The sequence below is a fragment of the Diplotaxodon limnothrissa genome, linkage group LG11 (assembly GCF_057381915.1).
Source record: "Diplotaxodon limnothrissa isolate DT_005_m linkage group LG11, D_limnothrissa_male_GT1.1, whole genome shotgun sequence".
Taxonomy (NCBI): Eukaryota; Metazoa; Chordata; class Actinopteri; order Cichliformes; family Cichlidae; genus Diplotaxodon; species Diplotaxodon limnothrissa.
In genome coordinates this window covers 36,975,695-36,993,457 of record NC_140606.1, presented here as the reverse complement: position 1 = coordinate 36,993,457, position 17,763 = coordinate 36,975,695, and the positions used below count along the sequence as shown (strand labels likewise).

General features: G+C 38.0%; 1 protein-coding gene across 2 annotated transcripts; it reads right to left on the bottom strand.

Moving 5' to 3' along the window:
- Positions 1–242: 242 nt before the first annotated feature.
- LOC146623498 (ferric reductase 1-like) lies at positions 243–15,490 on the bottom strand. Of its 2 annotated transcripts, none has more exons than XM_085365946.1 (15): positions 15,283–15,490; positions 12,079–12,215; positions 9,057–9,154; positions 8,630–8,786; positions 7,809–8,012; positions 7,419–7,520; positions 7,122–7,266; positions 5,366–5,473; positions 4,560–4,675; positions 4,199–4,285; positions 2,574–2,665; positions 1,914–1,972; positions 1,399–1,536; positions 418–449; positions 243–332 (listed from the first exon to the last, which is right to left on the bottom strand). In XM_085365946.1, the coding sequence occupies exons 1-15, from the start codon at positions 15,467–15,469 to the stop codon at positions 243–245; spliced, it is 1,752 nt and encodes a 583-aa protein (XP_085222072.1). In that variant the 5' UTR covers positions 15,470–15,490. The 2 variants fall into 2 exon arrangements, with proteins under 2 accessions (XP_085222072.1, XP_085222071.1); XM_085365945.1 differs by having other exon boundaries at positions 8,642–8,786; positions 15,283–15,469.
- Between the last annotated feature and the right edge of the window lie 2,273 nt (positions 15,491–17,763).

The window sequence follows — 17,763 nt, the reverse complement described above, 5'->3', positions numbered from 1 at the left end:
ATGCTTGGCCCAGTGAAATTGAATGCTGATTGAAAGTACACCTTAATTATCAACTAAAAGCAAAAGAGAAAAAAAACATAAGTAATATTTTTTAAAGACATTACTGAGAAACTTTCCAGGATTCGCCAACTGATGCATCAGTGGGTCTGAATTTCCAGTGCAGTCTCTCATCAAGTATGTTAAAATTGATGATAAAATTCAACAAAACTACAGGGAAACACTCTGGAAGATTCTGCTGCTGCTCATTTTTCTCCAATTCCAACCAGAAGTGCCACCAAAAAGCAAAGGTTTCCCAGAAGGTACACAGCGATCAGGCAACTGTCACCTTTGACCTGACAAAAAAAGTAAAATTATATTAGAAATACTCCATCTTGTGGCAATCAGTGATTGCTTGCTTTTATATTTCTTTCAGCTTACCAATGCTGATTCCATTTGATCAGCAGTATCATCTGAAACCCAGAGCAAAGAACAGTGAAATATTGCAGGGCACATTAACTGAAGTGAACTAAAGCAGTCAGCTATGTTTTTAATCATTTTATTTATACAGGTTGAGTTATGATATTAGTTTTAAGCTTTAACAGAAGAAGAACAATTTGAAATCAATTTAAATAAAATTGAGTCGAGTTGAGTAGTTGTGGTGATTGAAAAAAAACAAAAAAACAACAACTTTCAGAACGATAACAATGTGCTGGAAGCTCTATGTAAACATTTAGCATGTCAAGTTGCCATTGGTCATGGAAAGTGTGTGCGGCACGGGGGGGGGGGGGTAAAACATTTTTTAAAAATCACCAAACATTAACCAGTTTTTGTAGACACAAAGAGGTTGTGATCATATTTTTTTTTAATAATTTGTGTGACTGAGCCACACATTGAGCCACAGCATTGTCAAACTACACGTGTCCAAAATTGGATAGTCTCAGTTGAGACATTTCAATGCAAGTTCTCTCTGATAACATTAGGTTGGTGGTGCATGAGCTGAGCCTTCGTGTATAGTATTCCCAGAGTATTTTCATGCATTTAATAAATCGAAAGATAAAGATTCCTTTGTCGCTGTACTTCAGCACAGTTAAAGTGTAACAGCTTTTGTTCCAGCAGACTACCATTGAGACATTCTTACGCGTTTTCACTCATCAATTCATAAATACCAATATTTGATGCTGCTGTGTTATACACAGAAAATCTTGTGATACAGTGCTGTTTATTTTACCCATCCAACCACATTCTGAGGTGTACAGGGGTTATACTCTTCGCTCAGTCAGCTAAATGCTGCTGAACTGATCAGGTGGCTCTTCACCGTGCAAATGGACTGTTGGGTCTAGATTGGTTTTTGTCATTAAAGTGTATATGGGTAGTGATGATTTTTTCCTTCATCACTGAAATGCAAAAAAAAAGGCTTACCTCTGTGTTTAACTACCCAATCATGGACCTCCAAAATGATGATGAAGAGAACTTCCCAGGCAAAGAAGCCACCCATCACTTTCAATAGCCACCCATCATCACTGTCAATCCTGTCCAGGCCTGTAAATATGGCTGCCACTGTGTGACACAAAGAAGCAGGCATTTTAAGACGAGCAGCATGGGTGACAGTGTGTCTGCTATTGAAAATGTTAGCATATCCTGTACATAGCTTGTACTCACTACAGCCTGTACATACTTGTAGTTATAGAATATTCACAACATACTTCATACCGTGTACATTATAACATAATAGACCCATTTCTGTAATATACTTACATATCTATATTATTGCTAATATATATTGTAATATATCTATATCACTAAGCACTTCTGGATGGATGCAAACTGCATTTCGTTGCCCTGTACCTGTGCATGTGCAATGACAATAAAGTTGAATTCTATTCTATTCTATTCATATATGCAAGATGGTAGAATGAAGTAAAACACAAGCTTACCAGCTATAGATTTTATTACCACCGCATTTAAAAAATGTGTCCAGTTGAACAGATACCTCCTATCAAAGAAAAGAGAAGAACTATAAAATCATCAGCTTCTGAAGTTCTTGTCTAAGATTTCTCCTGCATCCAATTTATGAAAACAAGTATCATTACTGAACATACAATTTTACTAAATCTATATTTCACTTAAATATTTCATTTACTGAGTCTGGCCTCCAAAGCTACAACCAGGCTATATTTATTAAAAGTACCATTATTACTAAGAGGAAGGAATAACTTTCACGAGTCATGTGCAAATTAGTTTCCTACTTGGTGTTTCAGTGTGAAAGTGTGCTCTGATAAAGCACATGCAGGCTACACTTTGCAAAAGTTTGAAATTTTAAAAACTTTTATGGCTGAAGTATGAATACAACTCTTAGGGTTATCAAATAACTTTATAACCTCACTTTGCCGAGTGAGCAGTGCATTTAGTCATTAAGCATGTACTGCCCCATTCCTTTGGTTTATCGTGTTTTCAAAATTTGTTAAATAATTGTAGAGAAAAAAAAAGTGAGGCCATTTTTAATTTTTTTTTAAATAATATTTGAACAGAGTATTCTTAAATGTGTATAGGCATGATATAGTATATTAATTAAACACACACAGATGGATACATACAGGTGATGTTGTGGTCCGCAGCGCAGCAAGGCCCCGATGGGCTGGATGAGTGAGAGGATCATAACCAGGCACCCCAACACTGGATGTGCTCCCTGGATACCAAACACATTAACAGTGCTAATCATGGGGCATAAATATCAGTCTGAGAGCTGAAACACACAACTAAAGAGTGCTTAATGAATATCAAGAGAAAAGAAAAAAAAACACTTTGAAGGGGTATATTAATCTTGCCTGTGGATGCAACTTGCAGACTGGAGGAGCTGAGGATTGATCTATGGACCTTCTGTTTGATAGATGACTTGCTCTACTACCCAAGTGAAGGTAAAGCCTCCACAAATAACCCCAGAGTGAAAAGTACGAGTACCTTTGAGAGTACCATGAGAACTTAATCATTTCTAGATGTACCTCCCATGAGGGGCACTTCTGCTCCACTTGCCTTTTGTCTTAATGACTTGCAATATTGGCTTATAAATATGCACCAACTTTTTGTCATCTCCATAGTTTGCATTTTGTCCTTTAGGTTTTACATGGTGTCGCTATTCTCTTCTACAATCACATCACAACCAAAAGCTGGAGATGATCGTCCTCCTTCAGTCTGGTTTTGCCAGAGGGTCCTACTGTTACACGGGAGTTGTTTCTGCACACCAAAGCCAAGGGTTGGAGGGGTCCATACCTGGTTGGTATGGTTATCGCATTCATATTAAGTTGAATTATATTAAACTCCCTTGGCTCATCCTTCTAATGTAAAGCACCATGAGATGACTGTTTTATAAAAAACTAAAGTGAAACTAACTGGATGCAGCCCACAGATTCCATTTATCCCTCAAATTATTTCTTGAACCTGTTCATATGTGGATTGGTTGTCAAAAGGCATAATGTTTCTGCATCACTACTACAACTGGTGGAAGCAAGCTTTTGGTGATAGTGGGAAGGAAATATTCCCTTCTTTTCTGTTAGAAACCTCCAGCAGAACCAGGCTCAGGTGATGCAGCCATCTGCTGCAACTGGTTGGAGGTGATGGGGAGACACGACAGGCAAAATGTTATGGACGAGAGCCAGAGAGTAACTAAGGATTAAATGCAAAGTGGTGTATAAACACACTCTTTGCACTTTCTAAGCAACAGGTCTTGCATAGGTGTTTGGACTATTTAAAAAAATGAATGGCTGATCATTTTCTTCAAACAGAAAACAAAGTCCTTGTTTGTGCCTAATGTAATTAAAACTCTTGATGTCCACGCAATATCAACTAAATCTTCAATGAGGAACGTTTGGAGTTCTTTTTAACTTAACTATTTTGATTGTGAAGCACTTTGCAGAAATGATCTTGAAAAGTGCTATATAAATACATTTGTACTTAAATATAGGGTTTAAAAACTGGGATTAAATGAAATCTAAATGTTGCAACATAATTTGGAGGGTATTTGCATTCATATAATCAACAATTTGTATTCAACAATTACCCCCAATTCTGTGTGAACAACACATAAAATTTAGTTGGAATAAATAAGAAAATAAATATTATTACAGAGAAACACGGTTTTATCATTTGATTGTTGCTGTAATGAATAGTACAAAACCATAACTTAACTAAGATTCTTAGAATCTAGCAGAGTCAGTGTACTAACCCCAGACCAGTCCTGAGAATGAACGAACACAAGGATGAAAGCAATGATTGTGGCTGCTACCGTCAGACACATTGCTCCAACATGGACCTGGAGGAACACAAAGAATACAGCATGATACTGTGGCAGCTAAACCAATACATTTGTCCAGATAACATTAGGCTTGGACCAAGCTGTCTTACAAGTCTATTATATCTTGGATTGGATTGGATATCTGAAATTACTTATGAAGTTAATATTTTTAGTCATGAAATTTATTCTGGAAACACACCAAGTTTAAGTTATTTTCAAGCCTAGTTTAGTTTACAAAAACTTTGGTTCCACATTGAAAAGATAATACATGGTTTTGTCTATGATGTCTCACCATAAACCAGAGATCTTTGTCGCACATTTTTTTTCCCTTGGCCATTTTTTTTAGATATCGGGCAACCATCATGCCGAGTGATCCTGTGGTCATCCAGGCAATCAGCATGAGTGATCCTGAAACACAGTTAAATATTGAAATTCTCTCCACTTCTCTTTGTTTTAGGAGTTAAGATGAATTTCTTCCCCTGGAGTAAACATGTGGTCTGTCAACTGACTAAAAATTTAGAGCAGAAACATTTGACAGTAGTCGTCAAATTCTGGATTTAAACTAATGAGTCAACAGAGCAAAGGTAATATAGACAGTGAGCAGCCAAACAGCAACCTTGGGCCAAGAAACTGAGTCCATTGCCATAATTACAGGTATACCATTAGCAGAAAAGCGGCACAGAAATGTTTTTCACATCTTCAAAATTCTATTAGTTTTCAAACATCTGAAGATTGTTATAAATTATTGTTTTGCATATCCTTGTCTCATGAAAAAGGACAGTTATTGTTAAGAGACCACCCATCTAATGTGTCCAACCTCATCCACTGTTTTGGTTCCTTGTTTGTGTAACTTGTGTCTGTGAAACATGTGCAGTTCAATTTAAAGGACTGCAAGTCTACTCAGTATTATAGATTAAACACTTTAATCGTGCTAAAAGTACAAATGAAATGACGTTCCTGGTAGCATTTATCTTCCAAGGACTTTCAAATCATTTAGCTGTGAACAGCTTAGCAAAAAATGACAAAGGACTTTGCTGAGATTATTTTGGACTAAAAAACATTTTTATTTTACACGTATCACTTTGTGCAAGGTCTTACCATGAGCTTTGATGATATCAGGAACATCATCTTTGCCAACAACAAGGGGATTATTAATATTGATCCTTTTATTGCTGGTGAAGGTACCCATATGGATTCTTATTGATCCTGTAGGAAAGATATATCAAAGTTTACAGACACTTGTATATGTGTATGCATGTGTGAGTGTCACACAGGATAACATTTAACCATACCAACATTTAAATTTGTGATGTCAAATATCATTGCCAGATTCGTCTCTCTGTTGTGATGTCAGATATCAATGCCAGATTCGTCTCTCTGTTGAACAGTATCCGGGTTTACACCAGCCCACCAGATTTCTTATTTGTGTTGCCCTGTAGTAATCCTGTAGGCAAGGGATGCCTAATCCTCCTTTATCTTTGGGAAGCTGAAGTGTTTTGAACTTAACTCTTGGCTTTTTACCCGCCCATATAAATCTTGAGAGGGTCCTATCCCACTCTACAAAGTATCTATCAGGGTTTTCTATAGAAACAGACTGGAATAAGTTTAATATCTTTGGGAGCATATTCATTTTTATGATGTCCACTCTAGAAGAAGTGCTTAGATAGACCATCTGCTAATATTTAGCATGATATCTTTTTTAAGTAGGGGGTAGTTGATTTCTTCCAAGCTAGTTATATCCATTGATAAGTTTATGCCCAGATATTTGATAGTTCTTTTGTCCCAGCTTAGTTTGTATTTGTTGAGCAGATTCTGGGGAGGGCTATAAAAGCTACTAAGAACTTGTGTTTTTTGTATATTCAATTTATATCCCGAGTATAGCCCATACTCCTTTAACACTGACATGAGCTCCATAAGTGATTCGGTAGGTTTTGATAAGTAAACCAAAATGTCATCTGCAAACAGAATCAGAATCAGAAACTTTATTGTCATTGTCATGAGAACAACGAAATGAAGAATGGTCCCCGATCATTGCATCATCCCTAGCAATATCAAAATATAAATAAAACAATAAAATTCAATAAATAAAATAGATAGAATACTTAAAATACTAATAAGATATAACAGTAAAACATTCAAGTTTACAGACACTTGTATATGTGTATGCATGTGTGAGTGTCACACAGGATAACATTTAACCATACCAACATTTAAATTTCACAGAATAAGCTATGAATACGTTTCCACATACCACAACCAATCTCTCTCTTGTGGTGGCATAAATTGAAAGTGGGATTCATGAGTGAATAATACATAAAAGGAAATAGTCTGACATTGAACTTGATGTGAAAAAGAAAAAGTGTAACATGCCTAGAAAAAAAACCCCCATTGGTTGGAATAATGAAAAAAAAAAAAAAAAAAGGTGAGAGTGAATATGGCCAAAAGGCATCAGCTTTATGTGCATATAATACATTCAGCTAATAGCTAATGCATGAGTAGGTGCAAGTTTGTAATCTACTATTTAGATACAAGCTGGGTTAGGATTCCTTTTAAGGAAAAAGACTAAGCTTTGCATGCCTATGAAACAAGTTTCATTTTCATAAACTGGTAGAGACAGAGGTATTAAAAGTGAACTCATTTGACACTTTTTACATTATTGGAAAAGGAACCACAGTCAAAGGCCCTGCATAACCGTTCCAAGTAAAAGTATTTACTGGAGTACAATTGTAAACAATAAAAAACACGTGCTTATTAGATCACCTGCAAAGTATCATTTGAAAGAGACCTTTCCAAACAGTTTAAAAGACTGACTTGTTTGGTGTAACAAACCATCTGACACATCAAATTATGTTACCATTGTTGCTGGGTCCATAGGAAAACAAGAGGTAGTAGGACTGGTTGAAACCAGAAGTCCCCTCAATAGAAATTGTGTTTGTGGTAGTAAAGACACAACTGATGACACTGTTCTGCAATGACGTTGTTATATTATAAACATTCCCCTGTTGGAAACAAACACACATAAATCTCAGATGTAATTTATGGAGTAAGATGGAATTCACAAAAAATACACATGCAGTTCACTTTTTCCACAGAACTGAATGGAAACATTCTAGCCTTGTATAAATCGCTGCTATCACAAAAAATGTAGTACCAGAGGAAGAACTTGTGGCTTTGATCGTCCTGTTGAATACATATGTTCCACCTCAACTTGTCCATTGCTTTTCATAACACAAACGTAAATGTCATCATTTCCCTGGGGAAAGACAAATTTGGAATGAATTAGCCTGTTTTACAAGTTGTGAATGATTTAGCGTTGCTCACAAAATTGGTGGGAATCATCAGAATATTTTATTAGTCCTATAGGAAATATGCAAATTGGAGGTAAGTGAACAATGACTGTGATACAGCAGCTTTTCACCAACAGGTGCTCTTAAATACAAATACACCAAGAGGCTTATTGCTGTTATTGCTTAAAAAACAAACAAATAAACAAAAACCTAACTTTAATTTCAAGGGACTGATAATTTTGTCTTTACATTACCATTCTTTGATCATCAGAGAATCCAAAAGCAATATATCCTTCATAAGGACCAGTCATCTCAAAGTGGACAGCTTCACCACCGGCTAACATCTTGGCTGACATGAAATAACAGCTAGCACTGACTGCTGGGTCACAGTTTGAAGGCTGACTGAAGCACACCTTGGTGACCCCACAGTCAGCACTAGAGATGGGTCCAGCTGATTTCTGCACACACAGGAAGAGAAAACTTTGGCATCATCATTTTGAATATACTGTGTAATCTTATTTTTTTATTTATACGGCACCAAATCACCAAATCTGGCGTGTGGCCAGAAAGAGAGTACCAATTTGTTTATTTGGTAGTTCAATGAAAGGCTTCAGTTTGGTAAAAGTGAGAAAAAAATGCATTCACATTTGCAGTTTTGTCTTGTTATACAATATTGGAAATTTTAAAAACAAAATGCTACATTTTCGGAAATATTTGTGGGCATTTTCTTGTTTGTTTGTTTGTTTTTGTGCTACTTGAACACTAAATTGGCCCTCACATGAGATGACAGTGTCAGCAGTGGCCCACAGCTCATTTAAGTTTGAGACCACTGTAGTAAATAAACTGGTCCTTATAACCATTCACACACATGCACTGTGACGTACAGACTCGAGAAACTGGTGAGTGAACCACCAAAACCTAAGCAGACAACCTGCTCTATTTTCTGAGCTGCTCAGTCCCAGAGGAGTTGCAGAATACAGAAGATGGTAGACTTCCATCAGCCTCTAAGCCAACAGATAATAAATCAGTCCATTTGTAGGATGAAACTGCCAACCAAACTATGTTCAAAACAGACATTGTTACTTACAACAAGTGATCCAGGTTGTAAACTGCCATTGTCAGTGGATGTAGTGAGGGCACCTGCAGATCTAGCAGCTCTGCCGTTAGTGAAGGTCAGGACAGGGCTCGTCACATTGATCCAAAATGTTGTAGAATTCTGCACAAAGGATGCACTGCAGCGACACCAAAACCAGTGTGAACTGGGGTATAAACACCTGAGCTTTATGAAAGTGCTTTGCTAATTTGAGCAAGGCAGACAATGAAATTATTCTTGTTAAAATGGAGTTTTTCCTTTCCACTGTTGCCAAAGATCTTGCTAATAGTAGTGATGATTGTTGGGGTTTTCTCTGTATGATTGTAGGGTCTTTACCTTACAATATAAAGCACCTGAGGCAACTGTTGTTATGATTTGGTAAATAAAATGTAATTAATAGACCATTTACCAGAAATGAACAGCTTTGATGTCTCTTGATGGTTCTGATCTCCATGTCACCTGAACGTAGCTGCTATTAAAGCCTGATGTGTGGGACACAGCCGAGTTCTGGACACACATTTGCATAAAGGGAGAGAGAGTGCAAGTGACATGCCAAACACAATATACCTTGCTGCATAGTTTTAATTAACTTGTCACAAAAACTAATGACACTGTATATAGGACACGTAAGTCATATGTTCTCTCCTGCACAATGCTGCACATTTTCTATACTCAGCCACATTTGTTAGGTGTTTTGTTGTATGTTGTTATACATTGCTGCTCTGAGCAGAAAAGGGAAGAGTACCAGAGATTTTGTGGTTGTAATACAGTCAGATGTCTAGTAGGCCTATAATTTTTGTCTCTTTGAATATAAATGGCATAATTAATCCAATTAAAACAGCAAACATGCTATTGCAATTGACAAAGACTAAGGTTCAGATAGCATATATACAGGAATCTCATCTCACTGATAGTGAACATACAAAATTAAACAGAATGGGACACTCCAAGGTATATTTTTCCTCGCGTAGAGGGGTAGCAATTTTGCTTTCCAATAAAGTTAATTTTGATTTCATTTCCGACCACAAAGATAAGGAGGGAAGATACACTATGGTTAAGGGTAAAATAGATGGAGTCTTAGTTAGTCTGCTAAATGTTTATATGCCTCCAGGTAGCAACTGGGGATTTTACTAACAGATACTTGAGCTATTCACAACCCAAAGCCCAATATGTGGGGGTGATTTTAACATAAGACTGGATCCTAAAAGGGATAGTTCTAATGGGAGGACAAATACTAAAAGCATTAGTAAAAAGGTTAAGAATTACATGAAAGAGCTTGGAATAGTGGATATATGGAGATTCAAGATGTTATTGTCATGTGTCACACAAGAAAAGGCATTTCTCCGTGCAATGAAATTCTTTTTTTGTTGTCCACCCATAGATGCAGACTACTATATACAATAGAAATAGAACATATAAATACAAATAGCACAAAAAAATAAATGAAGACAGAAACAAAGACAGAAGAAGGAAACAAAATATGGAGATTTGAAACAGAGATATGTGCAGGGAACATAACCTTACTGTACGGGATTATACCCACTATTCCTCAGCACACAATGTTTACTCCCGAATTGATTTTTTCCTGATGTTTAAAAGCAACAGGTACAGATTATTTTTTTAATGTGTCATCGATACCTGTACCATTTCAGCTCATGAGCCTGTGTATTTGACACTTAATATAAACAATGAAACAAAATCTACCATCTGGAGGATAAATACAAACATTCTGAATACAACTGAAGTTAAAGACATTTTGAAATTAGAAATTCAATCTTATTTAGAATATAATGATAATGGTGAGGTTTCAAAAGTAACACTATGGGATGCTTTAAAAGCATGATCTGATATCTTTGTGTTGGTGTTGTTCCCACATCATCATGACCAATCACATTGTTGTGACGCCATACTTTTGCAACTTTGGAAAAAAACGCCGTAAAAAAAAAGTACTTAACTTGCGAGAAACCGCCTCTCTCTGCCGATCCAGCAAAATTCTGAATTCTTTGCATTTCAGGATACTGTTCTTTAATAAACGGTAAGTATTATACATATTGTCCTTGCAACATTGGAATTTCATAAATGAATGACTCACTTGGCTTGCAAAAGTATTACGTCACAACAAGGTGATCGATCACTTGCAATGTTGAACCTTGAACAACATTTATTATGATGATGTGGGAACAACACCAACACGAAGATATCAGATCATCCACTTTAAAAGCAGTAGTTCGTGGTAAGATCATAGCCATCTCCTCTGTGCTAAAGAAGTGCAGAAAGCAAAAACTACAAGAGCTAGAAAGTACATTTATAAAACTAGTGAAAGAACACTCAGTTTCACTATGTAACTCAGTCAGGACAAAAATAAAGGAAGTACGGAGGGAGACAGATGCGATAAATATAGAAGAGGTTCAAAAGAACCTTCTGCTTACAAAACAACGGTACTATGATACAGGAGGAAAAGCATTAAAACTTCTGTCATAAGGTTAAGAAAACAACAGGCAGAAAGAACAGTCTAGAACAGTCTAGAAAGAGGAACCCATCGAGGATGTGGAGCTTCCGCACTTCTGTTTTCTCTATTTGTCAATATATAAGACAAAGCGTAGAAATAACAGGGGTCCCCCATGGGTTGCCCTATTTGCTGATGATATATTGATTTTCTTGACTAATCCAACTGAATCACTTTCAAATGTGATGAGATTGTTAGACGACTATGGTTTTCTTTCAGGATATAAAATTAACATTAATAAAACTCAAGTATTAAAGCTTAACTACCATCCAACAACTAAAATTAAAAACGCATAACGGTAAATGGAACTGGGACTCAGACCACATCAAATATTTGGGGGTTGTGCTGACTGAAGATCCAACTAAACTGTTTGAAGCCAATTATGACCCTTTGCTCTCAATGATTAAGAAAGACTTGCAAAGATGGAAAACTGTTCCCTTCTTGACGCTGCAGTCTCGGGTGGAATCAATTAGGATGAATGTCCTCCCTCGCTTACTGTATCTATTTCAAAGCTTACCGATTTGGATACCACAGAAACATTTTGAGGTATGACAGAATATTGGCCAAGTATATCTGGCAAAATAAAAGAGCAAGAATTAAATATAAAACAATGCAACTATTGGAAGAAAAATGGGGCATCAGTTTACAATGCCTTTGTGACTATTATTATGCAGCCCAATTAAGACCCCTGATATGTTTATGTTCACCAACCTATTCCTCAGGCTGGAAAGATGTTGAAGGGACGGTTATAAATGGGGTGCCAATTATGGCACTTTTGGCAGATAAGAACATTGTTATTGAAAACTTAAAAATAAATATATTAAAAAAAAAAAGAATGACAGCAAAAACTTTGGCATCAAACTGATAGCAGACTTAAGTTCCAGTACATAAACATGCTGCTCAAATTAACTTCCAGAATACTCACAGCTCTCTGGCTGCAGGTGAGGAGTTGAGCAGCCCCTTCTGGTATGGCAAAGGAACCCACAGGACTCTTGCTTCCCAGTTCTCTAGCCTCCAATAGGAAACCAGTAAATGGTGTAGAGGCTGGACCCTGCAGCTCAACTTGGAATCAGAAAAACAAAAATGAAGAAGAATGAAACTGGTGTTATTCTTTGACAATAAGATTTTTGAAAAATAACCTTAGTCACTTTTAGGGCTGCAACGATCAACTTACTCAAATACCTTTATTATTTCAAAAAAAGAGAAAGAAAAAAGAATTATCAAAGATTTTAGGAGGAGTTGATGCTTCATTTAATGCATGACTGGAGAGCTCAGTTGTCAACATGTAAATGCAAGCGTGTCACCCACATCTGCGGCTAAAACATATTTACAATAGAAATGTTTCTAGGAGCACGCTGTGCATAACAGTCATGACAGCCTTAAGCCCAAGCAGCCTCTGTTTACACAAAAAAAACTGATAACACAACAGCCGCAGTGACAATGATGTTATCACAGTTTAACATGGAGCCCGAGTCAGTCTACACACAACACAAAGAGCAAAGAGGTTCATGTGGAGTGAAAGAAAACATTTTTCTAGCGCCCAAAACAGCAGCACTTCGAAATGTAACCACCATTAAAACCTTTACTCGAGTCCTTCAGTCTCCCTGTTTAACAAGCACCAACGTGGGGAAAAAGGTGAACTTTGTAGCTGCTTTATCCACTGCCATTTGTTTTACACAGAAAAACATCTACCGTAAGTTACGAAAGTTTCATTAAAATATACTGATGAACTGTTAACTTAGACTGGTACAATGCTTAAATCAGGCAGCTTGCTTGGGGCTAAATGGCAGCCATTTCGCTTTCTATCACACTTACACCTCCAGAAAGCTGGCGCGACTAAGACTGTGAAAGGACCCGACATGACTCAGCACATGTTGTCTATGCTTTGGTCCACCAGCACCTGGCGTGTACACCCTTGGTACCTTACCAGAACCCAGTATGTCTCTCTTATACCAGGGGAAGGGTGGCGCCGATGTCACCACAATATTGAGGCTCGCCGGCCAGTTACAGAAGAGCCACGGCTGCAACCACCTGACTGCGGCATCATGAAGTCACTTTGCCAGTTGCTTCTCCACATGCCAGAAGCAGAGCCAATGATCTTTGGGAGGCCAAGCCATCACATCATTTGTCATCGCTGTGGCGGGAAGGCTCACAGCAACAGCTTGGGCCTTCCCTGAGAGCAGCGGCAACAAGCGGAGGGTTCGCTCTTTACCCAGCCACCGGCACGCCTCCTCTGTAGCCACAAAGACCCCTAGAAACACCCTAGGGGTGTTCCTTCTCCACCATCCGGTAAGCGTCATGGGGGAAATGGCGGGGGAGTTTTCCAACACCTCTGTCTGATGTTCGACTTGGGGCTGCAGCATCACCAGTCATTTGCGATGCACTGCTGCCTGCTCCTGTTGCGTCGCCACCAGCTGCATCACAATCTGACCAAGCGCCTCAGTTGGTTGCACAGGTTAGGGCTCCAACATGATCCAAAATGTCATGTGTGGCTGTGTGGCAGGCAGGATGAAGGACCCAAATGCAGGACTCGTACACGGAAAAGGAAACTTAAAGCAGCAGCTTTATATGCTGGGAAAAATACTCCATAAAATAAACTCATCATAAACAAGCCAAAACCCTGAACATGGAAACTAAGAACTAAACACTGGATAACTAGAAACAGAAAGACTATAGGAACAATGGAAACCAGAAACACTGGGACAACATGACAAGAGGCAGAGGAAAACACAGGGCTTACATACACAAGGGAGAAACAAGGGAATGACACACAGAAGGAGAGCACAGCTGGGAGTAATCAAACATAATAAAAATAATATCAATAATCAAAATGATAAATGGCCTGTATTTGTATATTGCTTTACTTAGTCCCTAGGGACCCCAAAGCGCTTTACACTACATTCAGTCATCCGACCATTCACACACTGGTGATGGCAAGCTACATTGTAGCCACAGCTGCCCTGGGGCGCACTGACAGAGGCGAGCACAAAACACAAAAACTGGGTCACCACACTCAGGACCATGACACGAAAGGACCCAACACAACTCGGGTATATGTTGTTTATGCTTGTGCTTCATTTCCCACTTCAGCAGCATGATGTCGGTACAAGCGGTTACTAAAATAGAGAAAGCATATTGTTTTGCCAACCTCCCCCTGTCAAGATGCCCTGAACCTGCTGTTCCAGCCCTCCTCTGCAGCCAAGCCACAAACCATACTTATCACAATGCTTTCATAAAATTTCTGATTTAAAGACAAATAATACATTTTTAAATTAGATTAATACTTTAAATATATAATTTAAAATTTATTTAAGTGTAAAACTCATTCACTAGCCAACCTAGTCAACGGAAACACGCACACACACCCACCCACCCACCCTCATCCAGGAGATACAATACTGTCAACTCTTTTTGGTTAAGAGGTGGAATCTGACCAAAGAAAGGGTCCACTGAGTTTTTATTCTCACCAGCTAAAAAACAATTCTGTTTTACACTGCTGAAGAAATACCTTAAAGTACAAGTCATCTTTATTGTATTATTACTATAAACTAGAACAAACTCCCAATTAACAGTTTGCATTTTATTCAGAGTCAGACAGTTTTCAGTCATGTGATGATCACAAAACAAAGTTGTACTATATTACAAGCTAATCTCCAAAAAACATCCCAAATTGTAACTTGTATTTTTATTCCTATTTATTCTATTTATCCCCTTCGTATATTTTATTTATATATGTCTCTGTATATATATATATGTATATATATATATATATATAATATATATATATATATATATATATATATATATATATATATATATATATATATATATGTGTGTGTGTGTGTGTGTATAATATTCTGTAACTGTAACTTCTGTCGGTGCTGTGCTTTTGGAAACCGAATTTCCCAGAGGAACCCACCCGAGGGATTAATAAAGTTTTATCTTATCTTATCTTATCTTATCTTATCTTATCTTATCATATCATAGTTCACACGCTGGTTTGCCATCTCCCACAAAATCACCTCCAAAACACACTACAAATTTCACCAATAATTCATTTCCTTATAAACCACTGAATCGAGTGACATACCAACGGCCGTCGAGCTTTCTCTCACTCATGTTTACTTACCTATGACATCCTCTCCGAGTCCGTAGCGCCTTTGCTCTGTAGTGACAGTGAAGGGTGACGGTGCAGTCTGTGGGCTCAGCCCAGAGTGGTGGAGTTCCATGTCTTCACAGCTGTCTATAACCACACCTGAGCCGTGGCCCCGGACCAGCGGAGCAGTGCACAGCAGCAGCAACACAGGAAGAGCCATTGCAACAAAAGTATTTTCCAGTCGACTCCTCTCTGTAGTCAAGAAAAACTGCAAAACAGAGTATCACAGTACTACCGACGAGCGGGGTGGAGCACTGCAGGTGAATCTGGGTGCGACGCTCGATACTTCTGTTTCGACAGCATGTCGAGTTTAGAAACGGTAGATGTTTTGAAATTCCGTGATTAAATACACCCACGTCACGTGACCATGGAGTTTCCAAAGGTGACTCACTGTGTTCAGGCGGAGGAGGAGACGGGATTCCTATTTTTACAAACCAGAGCACACGCGTGTGTAAAGGAAAATGGAATTGTTTTTTGGGGTGTGAATTGGGAAGACCAGTATATGTTCATAAGATTGTTGGGTTTTCCTCTGTATCTATTATTGTACGATCTACAATATAAAGCACCTGGAGGCGACTGCTGTTGTGATTTGGCGCTATATAACTAAAATTAAATTGAATTGAATAGAAAAACCCACTTAAACGCCGAGATCCAAATAGCAGATAAATAATAAATAGTCTATCGTCCTCTTCTTTCTCCTCAATATGATTGATGTCACAAAGATTAGAAAGAAAGACTGCTAGGTGAGCTTCATTAACTCAGCAAAGAAAGAGCGAGAGCGGGGGATAAATGCCAATGTCACAGTATATGACATGCATAATAGTTTCTAATAAACTTCAGTAGAGATTCTTTTCTTTGCTAAGCAAACCATCAAAATGTTTTTTTCCGATTTAAAAGGCATTAATCAACGGGAAATGGACTTGCGAATAGTCATAATCACCCTATGGCAACTTGATAAACGTTATTTTTTCTAAATAAGGAAAAAAAAAACCTTGTACTGACTTAAATATTCATTTTTGAATGAACTGTTTGGCAGTGTGCAGAACAAACCAAACAAATAAAAGTTTGCTGGGGATAGGCTGGAAAAATCGAAAAAGATTCAGCCCCAAAACAGCTGAGAACCTGTTTATGTGGTAAACATATCAGTTTTTCCCTGTAGAGACAAGGGCTCAGCCCAGGGTGGTGAGTTGCATGTCTTTGAGCAGTAGCCCCAGCAGACCAGTACACACCAGAAGTTCCATTGCAATTAAATTATTATGTTATAGGTAATCCATTACTGCAGTGAGTGGAAAAACACAGACCGTAAATGACACAGTTATTGGATAGGTTTCACCGGAGATGAAAGGGCCAACAATGCTGCTGACTTCACCGTGACTCAGCAGAACTTCTAAACCTGATTTTCAGGAAAGATCCACAATAAAATTTACTCAGCAGTAACAACAAGTGTCTGTTTTTTGGTTACAACTGTATTTTCATATTCCTTTTCCCTCATCTTTCACACTTTGTTGTCATGTAATCCTGATGGCAGACCTGGTTTAGGGTGTATATTTTTCAGTAAACTTTTAACAGCATATGACTTGATGCACGCTGAGTCGCACAGGAAAGGAAATCCCAAAAGGTTGATTCTGTTCATATGGACATATGGATGTAGAGCAAAAAGGATTTTTTCTAGTGAACATAAGAACAAATTTAATTTAAAAATGTATTTTTATACCTTCAGTTTTATTGTTGTAAGTTTTTTATTTCCTACAAGGAATCACGAGGAATAGGTTTGAATATGTTAGTCTAAAACCAGAGTTGATAGCTGATATATTTCTCACCTCCTCACTCTCTACATGGGAATACCGAGCTAAGGAGAGGTGATGCCAGTGGAGTTAAAAGGGTCAAAAGGTTTTGACTGAACATGCTTGAACAATGTTTTCACTTTGCTTGTGTTCTTACAGTTGTTTTCTTAACTGTCACTGTGTGTGCAATGGCCTACAGGAGAAACTTGCCTTTTCATGTTTCATGAATTAGCAGATGTCAGTTACACAGTTCTGCAACCAAAACACTGCATAGTGTAACCCACATAAAATGGGGGTACCACTTTAAGGACTGATATGAGGAGAGATGGACAGCCTGCCCAACCAATCGAAATGCACAGGTCCCAGTATGTTTTGACCAATGGGAGAGCAGTCTGCCGCTGTATGTCCCACCTACGTGCTCTGTGTTTGCTGCTATGTGTGGAGGTAGTCGCGTGCTGGCAGGAGAAAAGAGAGACTGAAGCTTTTGAGCTGGAAAAAAAGTATTAGATATAAGTTGCAACCAACTGTGTTGCACATAAGTTCACTGGTTATCAGCTACCTTTCATGTTAAAAGTAGCCACAGTGAGTAAGCAGGCAAATGCTGCATTTTTCTGGTGACTTTAAAAAGTACCGCGTGGAGCTAAACTGTTAGCCTTTGTTAGCTCTGGTT